This window comes from Phycodurus eques, chromosome 15 (genome assembly GCF_024500275.1).
Source record: "Phycodurus eques isolate BA_2022a chromosome 15, UOR_Pequ_1.1, whole genome shotgun sequence".
NCBI classification, from domain to species: Eukaryota; Metazoa; Chordata; class Actinopteri; order Syngnathiformes; family Syngnathidae; genus Phycodurus; species Phycodurus eques.
Genome location: NC_084539.1, coordinates 23,380,950 through 23,395,284, shown reverse-complemented (window position 1 = coordinate 23,395,284; position 14,335 = coordinate 23,380,950). Strand labels below are relative to the sequence as shown.

The following is a 14,335-nucleotide window of genomic DNA, read 5'->3' as shown; positions in this document are numbered from 1 at the left end:
CTGGCTGCGTGAGGTCGCTCAACTTTCTGGAACTGCAGCTCGTGGGCACGCAGGCGGCCAATCAGACGGAGCGTCCCCGCTCTTCGCGACCTCTCATCGGTTGAGCGACCACGACGACGAAAGGCATCGCGTGTCTGCTTTCAAGTCGCGGAAAATGTTTTGTTTTTATTTTTGGGGGCGTATCCGTTCGCCTTTTCCGGTTGCGCCTCCCCGGCACGTTTGATTGGACGAGCGATCGTAAAAGACGGCGCAGATGTGGCGACGGCCACCGAATTTGTCTTGCGCAGAACACGTGACCAAGTCTGCGCCCGGAAGTGACGCACTCCACTTTGTCGTTGTTCTGGTGTTCGCCGCAGAATGTTGACTTTCAGCATTTGTTTCCGCCTCGACGTAAATTGGCCAATAGTTGTTCAGGAATCGTTTTATTGCGGACCAAATGTGTCAAGTCGCGACCACGTATTTTGCGGGGATTATTTCGACATATTTGAAAGGGCCACCGCGCGCCCATTAACCTCGGCCATGCTCTTCTAAACACTTTGTATACTTTCAAGCATTTTATTCTTTGGAACGTGTACATGAGTTTTTGTTTGTTTGTTGTTGTTTTAGGCTCGCAAGTGTTTATTTTGCCACAAAAAAAGTGATGGCAACCCAAATCCCACAATATGGCAAGTTGTGCGTGATAGGAAAATGGGGGAAAAACACTATGACACGAACTCGCGTTGCCGCTATATTTGAATTTTGAATTCTGATTTCAACTCCCATTTGCATTTCCATTGATGAATGCTTTTTTCAAATCCTAAAAGCTGCGACTGATGTTTATGTCAATCATTGAGTAATCTGTTGATAATGTTAATGAATTGGAAAAATAAAAACATTTGAAAATGTCCAAGGCTATATTCCAATTGGTGATTGGGAGTTTGGTCTTCAACATGGTCACAAAATGTTGATTGTTGTGCTGTTGCGCTCTTCCAACTTTGCGTTGATTGAGCGGGTCAGCGGTCGGTCGAAACCCCGAAAGTCGACTTTCGGACAAATGAACGCGACGACAGTTGAGTGCAGTTGCTGGTTTTATTCGATGACGACAGGTCGGAATTGTGACGTCAGCGGCGATGCCGTCACTGCGGCGGCCGCTCCTTGTGCACCACGAGCCCCTTGGCGATCAGGTCCGGGACCTCGACGGCGAGCCACGGCCCGAGTCCGAGCGCCACCAGGTGGGCCAGCCCGAACCGCGGCGCGTTGCGGGCCCACAGCGGCGCGAAGTGGTCCGTCAGGCAGATCTTGCCGCCGCGGTACATCTTGGCCGTCTTGCCGTCCAGCTCCGGCAGCGCCACTTCCGGCGCCGTGTCCGGGTACGTGACGGGGATGTCGAACTCCAGGCGGAAGTCGTAGCGCAGCAGCTCGTGCACGAACCAGCACGTGCCGGTCCAGCGCGTGCCGTCCGCGTTGGACTCGAGCCGGAACCAGTCGTTGTCGGCCGCCTTGTTGTTCTCCACGAAGCGGATGAGGGCCTGGTACTCCTCCTTGAGGCGCTGCGGCCACAGCGCGCGCTCCCGCGGGCCAGCGTGCGTCTTGAGCAGCGGGATCCGAGACACCGACGCGCGCGTGCTCTCGTCCGCCATCTGCGAAGAACCGACGGACGAAGCGGACTTGTTGCTTGCCGGCGAGTGTCGGCTTGTCGGCTGTCGACGTGCCGCTGAGCTGAGAGTGCGAGAGTCGCTCGTCGCGCTTCCTCCTTCAAGCCTTCGGGCGCATCGCCGCCACCTAGCGGAGCGGAGCGGAGCGCAGGTCCGGGTCGTCTTCGGGCATCATACGTCGACGTCAATGTGAATGTGCTCCTTCAAAATGATTTGGAGCACAACGCTTTGGTTAAAACACCGTGATAATATGGAATTTATTTTCTTTTGTAATATAGGAGAAGATGAGATCCAATGTTTTCTTCATATAGTCAGCCACAGCTGCCAGGAATGCAAAGTTAGGGTTAGGGTCAATGTCCTTTCCCCGTCATACTTTGTTTGCACGTTAAGCCCAAAAGTCCTGTTTTTGTTTTAATTCCTCATTCAAAAATATATATAATTTATATATCTATTTGAATAAAATATATACTGTAGGTTTAAAAAAAAGTAGCGTGTCATTTTGTTCCCAGTATTGTGCAGCCCTCATACATATATATATATATATATATATATATATATATATATATATATATATTGAATTGTATATATATATATATATATATATATATATATATATATAGATGTTTTTTTTAACGATGTTTAAGAATATTGAACGTTAATTAGAGACCACTAACAAGAAGGCTATAATGTAACTCCTTTGAATATAAATGCGATTGGCTGGCGAGCAGTTCGGCTGCTTCCCGCCTCTGGGCTCCAGCACGCCCGCGACCCGCTGAGGAGAAGCTGTGTGCAAAATGATATTATTCTATTCCGTCATTAATGTACATTCATGTACCCCTGACTGGTTTGTCCTTTGTTAATTATGAATTGTTTCCCCGTATTTGTACTCTTTTGCATTTACTATCAATAAAAACAATTGAAAAATTCAAGTTACATCTACATTTCAGGATTTAGTTATGAAAGATTCAACTTGACCGAATAGCTGTCATCGCCGTAAACTGTTGATGACGTCACCGTTTTTAGCGGAAGTCACAAGCGTGGAGGCGAGCGACTTCCGCTGCCGACGAGCATCTTAGCTAGCATCTCGTCTCTGTCGTCGTTTCTCTCCTTTGTGTTTGGTAATCGATCACAAACGCGATAATCATCGGCAGCAACCCAAATCGTTTTTCTTCCGCCGACCGCAAGCTGCTCGCCTCGGCGCGAAAATGGCGGTCGACCGCCGCGAAGACAGAGGTGAGTGTTGTTAGCATCGTTAGCATCGTTAGCTGCTCTTTGTGCGCGGCAGCTCTGGTGCGGCCGATGTCGCCAATCGGCTTATCGATCACGTATTGCCGCCTCATCGCGGTCGCGTCAACCGCAGCCGCGCATTTGAGTTTTGTCTTGTGTGTCTTCGAAACTCCAAGCGGGCGCGTCGAGCGAACGACAACGCGACCCGATCGAAGACGCAGCACGCCTGCTAACATTTGTTAACATAAGCCATTTGTTCCATTTGCTCAAAAGTCAGAAAAGCGATCACGACAGATGCTTGATTATATTCAGAGGAAAGTTCCAGATTTAACCACGAGAATCGCTCAATTGTCCCCCCGCCCACAAATTTCCAAACACTTTAGAATCTTTCTTCTGGAATGTCTCCCACCGCTGGAGGTATATTGGGCGACAAAAATGCAGCTGCTGTTTTACAATTGTATTCCCAATGATTTTGGTCACTATCCAGAAAACCAGATCCTCATTTCAACTCTTTTTGTTGTCATCATTGTATTTGTCCAAACAAATGCACCTTCAGTCGGACCGGGCATTAAAAATGAACAAAACACTGAAGAAATGGTGGCGGTGGTGGTCTAATCCTTTTCTTTTCCCGACTGTCTAATAAAACAAATGAATACAAAAATCTTCGTATGAGAAGAAATGTTACGTTCACATTTTTGAAAGATTTGCCTTCACTTTAACGAGTCAGTTTGACATCCAATAAAGCAGAATGAGGCCTAAAGATAAAAGCATCTCCAAAAATCACCGCGGCGACCCGAGAGCTGTCCGAGCTGCTCCGGCAGTTACGTCGACCCTCCTGCGATTTGCTCCGTTCTCAGCTCTACAAATAGAATTTACTTGTTTTTGGTCAACATGAAACAATATTACAAAGAAATGAAACGAAAACAGCCAAAAGAATGCAAGTGGACGATGGCTCAGGGCTCGGGGGTTTTCGGGGGAAGATTAGCGTTTAGGTTCGCTCGTTGCTCATGTTGACTTTTGCGACACGGCAGACGGCGAGCTCAACGTTCTGGAAGACATTTTGACAGAAGCCCCGGATCAGGACGACGAGCTGTACAATCCTCAAACGGAGCGACACGTCGCAGACAAGAAAGGTAGCGCGCGTGCCGTCCTGTCCCCGACTTCCTTTCCTCGCCATCACGCTAACCTTGTTCGAAGCGCATTGACACGGCTCGTCTCGTAGGAACAAAACGGAAGAGCGTTCATTCGGAGTGCCACGACCGGAAGCGTCTCCGGGGCTCCTCCGGCCACGCCCCCTCCGGGTCGTCTTCGGCCAATAAGAGAGGCTCGGGCGCGCCCCTCTCGTCGTCCTCCCACAAGAGGTCGGCGAGCAGCCCTCACAGACGCCACGCGGGCGGCTACCGCGGCGCCGGCGACTACGACGAGCGGAAGAGCCGGCGAGGAACGAGAGACGGCGGCCGGAGCCGCGGAGGCGAACGAGCCAGACGCAGACGCTCTCCCAGAGGCGGGGACGCCGCCAAGCAGGTGCCGACGCCAACTTGTTGTTCGTGTGGCCGCAAAGCGACCGTCGCAAAAGGGGAAATGTGCTCCAACAGCAACAGTTGGCTTTGTCACAAGTGGGCCTGCAGCTCAATATTGGTTTTAGAACCCGTGAATATGTCAACGATTGTTTCCATTTATCAGTCAGCCGGATGAAAAAAAAAAACGTTTTCGTTTGTATCCTTCTATTGAAAAACAGGACATCATTTCCAATTGACGCTGCAGAAAATGCACAAACATAAATTGATGATGATTCAGTTCCTGGTTTGGTCTGTAACATCGCTGAGAAAATCAGCAAAAGTGTTGATTGTTTTCCCGAGTAAAAGCAGATGTTTCCAAATGTCTGATTTGAAAAGATAATTGGCTTGCTTTTGTGGAGGGTGACAGAAATTGGAAAATATTTATTGTTGAGAGGCTGAAATTTGGAGAGATTTGGACAGTTTTCAGTGAAACAAGGTCTCTAAACGAATTGATTGTTCAAATGTTTGTCGATTAATTTGATGATCAATGAGGTTTCGATTCATTGATGAATCGACGCACCTCTAGCAAAGCCGGCTTAGTCTACCCTCTCATTTGCCGACGCCCACGTCACTCACCAGAGCAGGCCCCGCCTTCTAAAGGCATACACACTCAAAAGTCACCGATACGATAATGAGGAAGCTGAAGATGGCGACAAAAAGAATACCTGTACCTCACAGATCGAGCTTATTGTGTTTGACGAATGCAAAATCCATTTGGAGCCAATTCATCGGGTAATGGATCGAATACTTTCCTACAAGAGCTAACCTTCCAAATTGTCAATTCCCGCCAGCAGAAGCGGCACAGCAGCCCCTCCCACCATCGGGACGACAACCAATCAGAGGAGGACGCGGTGCCAGAGTACGTGTCGGAGCAACGGTCCGGAAGCTCCTCCCCCGCCGCCGCCGCCGCCGCCGCTTCTCACGGAGAGGAAGAGGAACAAGAGGAGGAGGATGAAGTAGGAGAAGAGGAAGAGGGGGAGGAGGAGGAGGAGGAGGAGGAGGAAGATGAGGAGGAGGAGGAGGAAGAAGAGGAGGAAGGCGAGAAGGAGGACGAAGGTGAGGAGGAAGAGGAGTACGAGCGCCGCGGCGAGGGCAACGACTACGACACGCGCAGCGAGGCGGGCGATTCGCGCTCCGCCTCCTCCGTCAGTTTCTCCGACGACGGCGAGTCGGCGCGCTCGGCCTCGGCCTCCGACGCCTCAGGTAACCGCGGTGACGGCGCGTGAACGCTGACGCTTGAGACGTGTTTGTGACCGCTCGCTGTCGTTGCGCCGGAAAGGTTCCGAGAAGAAGCGGGAGAAGCTCTCGTCGTCGGTGCGGGCCGTCAGTAAGTGGGCCGGCCCCGTCCGCCGTCCGGGCGCCGGGAGCCGCCCGCCTGACTTCCTGTTTCCTTGCAGATCCCACCAGCAACCTTCGCTACATCCTGCGCGAGTCGCGCTACTTCGTCATCAAGAGCAACAACCACGAGAACGTCTCGCTGGCCAAAGCTAAAGTACGAGCGAGCGGCGCGTCCGCAATCTGTCTTTCTTGTCCTCCTTTGTGTCTTTGTCCTTCCTTCCTTTGTTTCTTTCTTTCCTTGCTTGTTTTCCTTCCGTCGTTCCCTCTCCGCGCCCTTTCTTTCTTTCCCTCCTTGTTTGCGTTCGTTCTTTCCTTTCCTGTTTTCCTTTCTCCGAGCTGAACTCCGTGTGGTGTGCTCGCCGCCGCCGTCGTTCAGGGCGTGTGGTCCACGCTGCCCGTCAACGAGAAGAAGCTGAACGCGGCCTTCCGCTCGGCTCGCAGCGTCATCCTGGTCTTCTCCGTCCGGGAGAGCGGAAAATTCCAAGGTGAGACCGAGGCCGATGTGGCGCCTTCCGCTAAATGTGACCGGCGCGTCGGGCCGACAATTTGAAAGTATTCAGAATCGCATCCGCTCCGGCAGGTTTTGCCCGCTTGGCTTCCGAGTCTCTTCACGGCGGCTCCCCCATCCACTGGGTGCTTCCCGCCGGCATGAACACCAAGATGTTGGGCGGAGTTTTTAAGATCGACTGGCTGTGCAGGTGAGCCGGCGGCGCCGGCGGCTCGCGCGACGTCGGCCGCCTCACCTCTTTGCCGGCTCTCCGCAGGCGGGAGCTTCCCTTCACCAAGACGGCTCACCTTTCCAACCCCTGGAACGAGCACAAGCCCGTCAAGATCGGACGGGACGGACAAGTAAGATCCCCTTGACTCCTTCAATTTTCTTGTCGTTTCTGAATTCACGGAAAGCGACGGCTTGAGCTCCGAGTTTAATTCGTTCTGTGACCGAGCTCGGTTTCGCCGGACAGCGAACCCTCGGCGATAGCGGAAGCGCGGAAATCTGCAAGCAACGGACGCCCCCGAAGAAGGGATTTTTGTGAGATGGCGGCGAAGCCCGAAAAAATAGACTCGCGTTCCGTTTGGATTGATTGATTGACTGTGCTGTGTAAAAACGTGTACAAAGAATAATCGGAAAAGCATCCACGCCGTGCATCTCGCGTGTACACAATCACGAAGCCATGTTACAAATACAACTCTATTCACGCGTACAAATGAATAAACGCAAGTGATAAACCATAGTATCGTTGATGTTTTTTATGCCAATGTTTTTATTAGAGCCTAATAATTCAAGTGCATCATTTTTAAGAGAAATTTTGCGCTGTAGAAGAAATCTGGCGGGATGGATGTGTTTTAAATGGATTCGCTTTGAGGTTTGTTGCGTTGCCAGTGCGAGTCGATACGAATTCGACGTACCGGCTCGTCGACGGTAGCGGGATCGCTATTGGCCACCTTCATCTGGCTCGAATCCAAAACGTTCCCACAGCGCCGCTGTGGCATTAACGTCGGAACGAATTCCAATTATGCCGCTCAACTTTCAGCCGCCGGCTGCCCATCAGAAAACCGCTTTGAGAACGCTAATTCTTTCTGTCTGCATCAACGTTGTCCACACGTCTGTGTGTGTGTGTGTGTGTGTGTGTGTGTGTCACCGCGGAGAGGGGAACAAGTAGCGCGACAGAATTTCCGTGAGAGAATGAGAATTTATCGAGTCCTCTAAAAGCAGGGTCCGTTTTATTTATCGAGCGATATACGCGTATGTGCCCTGCGACTGACCGCCGACCAGTTTAGGGTGTAGTCCCGCTTTTGGCCCGAAGTCCGCTGGGCTCGGCTCCGGCGACCCTGAACGGGTAAGCGCGGTTGAGAACGGACGGGTGGATGTCGACACAGTCGTTATGGTGACAGGCCGTGCCGGTATTTGACGGGGGTTGTTATTGGCGAGTTGCCGCAACGCAGCGGCGATGCACTTCAAAACTGAGACTGGTATTCCATTGACATAGATTTTTTGTTTTAGTTTTTTCGCAGTGGTGTGTAGCAAAAAAAATCCTCAGCAGCGACATCATCCATCTAGAATGTACACAAGTTACATAAGCACGGTATTCAGCGGTTTAATTATTCAACACAAACACATCACGAGTGTTAGCTAGCACACTAGGCTAAATCACGAATTAGCACAGACTCGTCTCGGACTTGGACTGTGACTCTTTACAGATGTTAATGCGATTTCCCTTCGCCAGGAAATCCAACCGGACGTGGGCGCTCAGCTGTGCGCGCTGTTCCCGTTGGACGAGAGCGTGGACATCCACCAGGTGGCGCGCCGCGTTCGACACAAGCGTGAGACCCCTTCGGAAACGCGACCCCGCGGCCGCCCGCCGCTGCGCGAACCGGGAAGGTTAGCCAATCGCCAAGCTCCTCCTCCCACTTCCTGTCGTTCTTCCGCTCCCGCCTGCCGTCGGACGTCGGAGACGGCGAGCGCCGCGGCTAATCCGCTCGGGCTCGTCGTCGCTCTGCCGCTCGCTCTGGAGTTTTCCCGCCGGAGGGACGCCTCGAAGGTTGCTCAGTGAGGCAGGAAGTTGAAATGGTTTCATGTTTGTTTGACTTTCTCTCTTTGCAGGAGTTTCACTCGTAGCAAATTGAAGCTAGCCAAATCTAGATGGACTTTTCAGAATAAAAGCGTTGGCTGGACTGATGGAAGCGGGAAGGGTCGAGGGAGCTTGAAAGGAAATGGGGGCGGGGGAGATGGGGAGATGGGGACTGTGATCTCCACATGGACTCTTGCTTTTTCAAGGTGGTGCAGGTTGGTTGAGTGAGGGGCGGGGGGGTCACTGGACTATCCAAGGAAGGGAGGACAAATTGTCCATTCAGGTAAAAGATGGAACTGATAAAATGACCTCATCCCCACCCGATGAGAGAACACTTAAAAAAAATCTTGACACACGCGCAGCAAATGAGGACGTTTTGTTGTGGCGTGTGTGTGCGTTCGATGGACTAAAACAGTCTGAAGGGGTGGGGCTTTCGTTTGGTGACTGACAGGACCGCATCACCAACACCATCACGGCCCCGCCACCCTTTCAAAGTAAGAGGGTTTGTTTTAAAAAGCCTTTATCATGGACGCAGATGTGGAAACAAACTTTGTAGAATCCAAAGTCCACTTTTACATCACAAGCGGTATGTTGACCCCCAACCTTTGATTTCTTTCAAAGTGTGTAAGTCACATTATTATTATTATTATTATTATTATTGCTACTTTGCTTTTGAAGCACTAACACACACAGGACTCAAGACTGAGGGACCAACCTTGTAGACTTTAGGACCGAGCAAAAAAAAAAAAACGGGAAGACTCTTCAGTCAACTGAGTAGATATCAGGACCAGTGGGACAGCCTGAAAAGACTGAAGGACAAACTTAGTAGACTTTAGGACAGACTTGGAAGATTCTGGAGCTAATTAGGGAGACTTAATCAACAGTAAGACGAACTGGTTGGAGGCAGGAGCCGACAACGTTAACTTGTGGGACTAACCGGGAAGATTTGGGGACCGACTGTGTTGATGTTTGAACCGGCGGGACAAACCGGGAAGACTCGGGCCAACTATGTGACTGATTTCAGGACAGGACCAGCGGGACAGCGGGTAGACCGAGGGACAAACTAATTAGCCTCGACGATCAGGGGGACAAACTGGGAAGACTCCGAGACCGAGCAAGAGCAAAAAAAAAAAACGGGGGACTAGTTCAATTAATTTGTCTTCGGGACCCCGTGGGAGGGCCCAGAAAGTCTCTGGGACCACCTGAGTAGACTTAAACACCAGAAGGACACACTGGGAAGTTTCATGGGACCAACCAGGTAGACTTGATGACCAGTGGGACAGCCTGAGAAGACTCTGGGACCAACTAAGTAGATTAGAGGACCGGTGGGACAGCCAGGGAAGAATGCGGGACAAACTAACTCGGCTTTGCAAACCGGGAAGACCGTGAGACCAAGTCAAAAAACAGTGGGACAAACCAGGTAGAATCCGGGACCAACTCGGGAAATTTGAGGAGCAGTGAGACAAACCAGGAAGACTTTGGGTCAAACTAAGTTGACTTTAGGACCAGTAAGGCAGCCCAGGAAGACTCGGGGACCCACTAAGTCGACTTTAGCACCTGTGGGACAAACTGGGAAGACCTGAGGACCAGTTGGGCAAAGTCTTTATTGTGCAGAGGCTTGTTGAGGTGGTTTGAAGGTCGAGTATGTATTTATTTTTTTGTGTGACTCTACCATCGGCCTCGCGTGTACTAGCGAGCACGCGTTTGTCTTACGTGTCAACTTGTCCACGTAGGCGTCGTCTCGAAGAGTACGACCTCCACGGCAGGAAGCGACCTCGAGCCGAGTGTCCAGACTTCAACCAGCGACCAGGTTGTGAAATGAGAGTCCAAGAGAAGAAGCCTCAAATGTTGTCTTGTGGTTTTTCCAGCGACCGTAAGAGTGTCTTATGGGACGCCCGCCGTTCCGTAGTCCCATTTACGGAACGATCTTATTTCCCTTTCAGGCTTCATCCCGGACCTGCGCAACCAGCCGGTGGACAGGTGAGACCCCCAAAAAGCGGCCAAAGTAGCGAACGATGAGCGTGAAAAGCTTGTGGTTCCGTGTCATTTCTCCTCTTGGGACTTTCGCAGGCGTTTCTCCAACGTGAGACGGGATGTTTTCCTCAACGGGGTGAGTGTTCCGCTCGGAAAGACCCCCGCACGTTTACGATGTTCCGCGGCCGGTTTTCACGAGTTGAACAAGTTTCCAATTTGAATGTGCTCTGTCACAACCGAGACAACGAATAATCAGTCAAGGATCGACACCGTGCATCCAGCATGCGCGCCGTCATGTCACCCGTGTGACGTACCGTTAGCCTAATAGCATAATCTTTTTACGCGAAAAAAACAAAGATGTCAAGAAATAAGAAGAGTCCAGTTGCTGTGCAGATTAGCGTGACCTGGAATTTGCACAGAAGCTGTTGTGAATCACGAGCAGGCTCAGAAAAGAGGGGAGGTGACAATGACACACGGTATTTATACATTGTATACAACAGCCAATGAGAAGAGGTTCCCTGTGGCCGGTCTGACCTGACCCCCTCTCGCCATGTTCCTTCTACCCTATTTTGCCCCTTTTGGGGTCAATGACCTTGCGGTTTTATTGCTATCGCAACTGGAAGTGAGTTAATTCACGCGAACGAATCGAGGCACACAAACCGCGCGCGCGGGCTCATCGGTCGTCGCCAGCCCGACGAATTTCTTTCATGTTGGGTCGCGTCGCGTCGGCCGTCGCTTGTAACCTCGCTTCGTGTTCCCCGCCAGTCTTACACCGACTACATGAGAGACTACCATCACAACGTGGGGCCGCCGCCTCCTTGGCAGACTTTGGTAGGCCCCGTTCGGTTCTCGGGCTCCCTTTTCCGTCTTTGCCTTTGACCGACCTCGTTGCGATGTGATCAGGCGACGTACCCCGGCGTGGAGCCGCCCGCCCCCCACCACCCTCCCTACTACCATCACAACCACCCCCCGCCGCCCCCTCACCAGGCGTACCACCATCACCACCACCCCGTGCCGCCGCACGAGGCCCCGCCCCCTCGCTTCAGGGACAAACAGCGAGCGGTGCCGCCGCATCGCGCCTTCGCGTCCAGTCCGGTGAGTCTTCCCGCGAGCGTGACGGTCGCGGGACCGGGACCGGGACCGGGACCGGGCTCAGAAGGTTGGTTTTTTTTGTGTGTGTTTGTTTTGGTACGGCAGCACGACTACGACATGCGCGTGGACGACTTCCTGCGGCGGACGCAGGCGGTCGTGAGCAGTCGGCGAGAACGCGAGCGGCAGCGCGAGCGTGAGCGGGTGGCGCCGAGACGAGAGCGAGAGCGCCCCCGGGACCGAGACCGGGACAAAGAGAGGGGCCGCTACCGCAGATGAGTCGGCGCGTCGGTTCCTGCGCGCTCCCGTCTCGCTTTGCCTTTTACTGTGGAACAGAACGTGATTCCCCCCCCCCATTTTATTTTGAGCATCCGATGAGGAGACACGACGTCGCGGAAGGGAAAGAAAAAGAGGCGCGTTCATGCCCCGCAATCTTGTGTGCGGCGCTCCACAGGAACATGTATATGTCAGTATTTCAGGCCAACAGGAAAGTAGATTAGCCTGTGCTTCTTTTATTGTGAAATGTCGCTTGAAAAAACACGTTTTGTTTGGACTCCGCTCATTTCTGTCCCACGTGATTGTTGTACAGTTTTTATGTTTGGTTTCGAGATAAAATGAAAATGAGTTGTGGGACGCAAAAGCGCATGCTGGGAACGACACCGGCACGATTGGCGTGTTTTCCGTCCGTCGGTCAAAGGGGACGTTCGACTCTGGCTAACGTGTCGCGTGCCTGGTGGCAAAGCACCGCTTTTGTCCAAACACGATTCCTTAACATGTGGCATTTTTCTAAATGAAACTCCGAAACTCATTTCAACATAGTTCCATGACATCAAGTTCCCTCAAGATGGCCGCAAAGCGCTATTTTTGTCCAAATGAACCTCCTCCTCTCACCTCAACGTGGTTGTAGTTTTGTTGAAATGAAACCTGAACTTGAACACAGATGCTTGACACCAAGCCTCCTGAAGATGGCATCAAAGCACTACTTGTGTCTGATGAAACTCCTCAACTGGCTTCAGCGGTTCCTTGACGCCCAGATCCCCAAACGTGGTGTCAAAGCACCATTTTTCTCTTGATGAAATTCCTCAATTCACTTTGACGTAGTTCTTTGCACCGTCAAAGCACTAGTTTTGTCTTAATGAAACATCTGAACTTACTTCAACATAGTGCCTTGACACCCAGATTCCCCAAGATGGCGTCAAAGCACGGTTTTTGTCTAAATGCAATTCCTCAACTCACTTCCACATAGTTCATTTGCACTTTTTTGTCCAAATGAAACTCTCGAACTTACTTTAACACAATTGCTTGACATCAAGGTGGCGTCAAAGCACTTTTTTTGTCTTGAAGAAACGCCGCACCTCACTTCAACAGTTCCCCGACACCCAGATGGCGTCCAAGCACTCCGTTTGTCCGATGAAACTTTGCAGCTTCCTCCCGCGGTTCCTTGACACCCACCCAGATTCCCCGAGATGGCGTCAAAGCCCTATTTTTGTCCAAATACCACTACTCATCTCATGCCCGCGTAGTTTGCCGCCTCCTCGTTCCGTGTGTCACGTATGTGCCACACGCCTGTGCCCGTCCTTTGCCACCCCGGCGTGAGAAAGCGCAAGTGATGAAAAGACGCGCCGCAGCAGTTCCCGAGTGCGCTGGAGAGACCATGGAGGATTTGTGCCGACTCGGCGGTTTGGACCCTTTGTGGGTGAGTTGAGCGCAGGTTTCGGGGTTCGCGTGGCGGATTTGGGTTTTTGTTTCCATGCAGCTCAGATGAGCAAAAAGACATTTCGGAGCGTCCAATGACATATTGTGTTTGAGACAAAACGTCACTTTGCTTCGATAGCTTCATGCTAACACATAATGGGAAACGCCATTAATGGGCTAGCAAAAGTAGCGCACAACGTAACAATAGCGGAATGCATATATCGCATACATCGTCTGTCTGCGAAGAACGAAGACTTGAGTGCAGCGTCGAGTCATTTGCAGTAGTTGCGAAACTTCTTCGTTTGTGTCCGCATGCCTGCCCTACGGCGCCCCCACGTGGCCAAGAAGGAGCTGCAATGAAGTCACGATGATGCGAAAGCTGTTGAATGACGTGATTAGCACGTTTTCGAGTTTCCTCGTGAGAAAATCAGATTATTGGCCTTTCGGTTCATTTCAATGGGGAAAGATGATTTGAGATGCGACCGATTTGGGGCACAGAATGAATTCAAGTTGTGCAGTCGTTCTATAGTTCAAAAGGGGAAACGGAAATGTGGAACGAGTCGAAAGCCAAAAAGTGAACAGAAGAAGAAAAAGAAGCCGGAGAGCAAAATCAAGCGAGCCCCGGACGGAACTCGGGTGTGCATCGGAAACAAAATATGTCCTCAAAAACCTGGACGCGACTTTTGCAAAGGCTAAAAGGTGCGACGTCGCGTCGAATGTCGGCGTTCGCGCAGTTGCAGCTGAGCTTGTTCGATTTCCCAAAGTTGCTTCGCGTGGCTTCCAGGACTGGAACGTGACGTGGTCCACCCGCGACCCGGACCTGACGCGCTGCTTCCAGCGCACCGTCCTGGTCTGCTCGCCGTGCGTCTTCCTGTGGACTTGCTGCCCGGTCTACCTGCTCTACCTGCACGCGCGCCCCCCGCGGCGGCCGCTGCCGCTCTCCTGGCTGTGCTGCGCCAAGACGGTAAGCGCTTCCCGTCGCATTGACCGCAAACCGGAAACGGGAAACGGGAAACGGGAAACGGGCCGGCCCTTGGCGAGCCTTCCGTCAAGTGGCGGGAAAGGAAAATGGCACAAATCCCTGAACAACTGATGACTGTCATGTAAAGGTTATTCAGTCGAACAATATATGTCAACAAGCACGGTACAGAGTAAAAAAAAAAACAATCGACACTCTTGTCGTTAGTTGCCATGTCAAAGACGGGGAAAACCGAGGACGATTGATGCTCTCTCGTCATCGCCACGTTAA

General features: G+C 51.7%; 2 protein-coding genes across 4 annotated transcripts; one reads left to right on the top strand and one right to left on the bottom strand.

Annotated features, from left to right (window-relative positions):
* Positions 1 to 1,054: 1,054 nt before the first annotated feature.
* On the bottom strand, positions 1,055 to 1,766 carry ufc1 (ubiquitin-fold modifier conjugating enzyme 1). The gene has a single exon (XM_061698000.1). It carries the CDS (start codon positions 1,617 to 1,619, stop codon positions 1,116 to 1,118), a length of 504 nt encoding a protein of 167 aa, XP_061553984.1. The 5' UTR covers positions 1,620 to 1,766; the 3' UTR covers positions 1,055 to 1,115.
* An 896-nt stretch (positions 1,767 to 2,662) lies between these two features.
* Positions 2,663 to 11,953, top strand: ythdc1 (YTH N6-methyladenosine RNA binding protein C1). 3 transcript variants are annotated; one of them, XM_061697812.1, is made up of 16 exons: positions 2,663 to 2,867; positions 3,893 to 3,994; positions 4,084 to 4,385; positions 5,215 to 5,623; positions 5,700 to 5,747; positions 5,818 to 5,912; positions 6,135 to 6,243; positions 6,339 to 6,456; positions 6,523 to 6,607; positions 7,984 to 8,138; positions 10,062 to 10,201; positions 10,272 to 10,308; positions 10,399 to 10,438; positions 11,068 to 11,133; positions 11,206 to 11,397; positions 11,500 to 11,953. In XM_061697812.1, the coding sequence occupies exons 1-16, from the start codon at positions 2,840 to 2,842 to the stop codon at positions 11,668 to 11,670; spliced, it is 2,097 nt and encodes a 698-aa protein (XP_061553796.1). In that variant the 5' UTR covers positions 2,663 to 2,839; the 3' UTR covers positions 11,671 to 11,953. The 3 variants fall into 3 exon arrangements, with proteins under 3 accessions (XP_061553796.1, XP_061553799.1, XP_061553795.1); XM_061697815.1 differs by having other exon boundaries at positions 5,212 to 5,623; positions 10,062 to 10,138; XM_061697811.1 differs by having other exon boundaries at positions 5,212 to 5,623.
* Positions 11,954 to 14,335: the final 2,382 nt, after the last annotated feature.

What these genes read in the sequence shown, in the direction of transcription:
- ufc1 (XM_061698000.1), bottom strand. Translation starts at nt 1,619, where the DNA reads ATGGCGGACGAGAGCACGCGCGCGTCGGTGTCTCGGATCCCGCTGCTC.
- ythdc1 (XM_061697811.1), top strand. Translation starts at nt 2,840, where the DNA reads ATGGCGGTCGACCGCCGCGAAGACAGAG. An exon ending in ACACGTCGCAGACAAGAAAG is followed by an intron (nt 3,995 to 4,083) that starts GTAGCGCGCGTG and finishes CTCGTCTCGTAG; the next exon opens with GAACAAAACGGAAGAGCGTT. An exon ending in GGAGAGCGGAAAATTCCAAG is followed by an intron (nt 6,244 to 6,338) that starts GTGAGACCGAGG and finishes CCGCTCCGGCAG; the next exon opens with GTTTTGCCCGCTTGGCTTCC.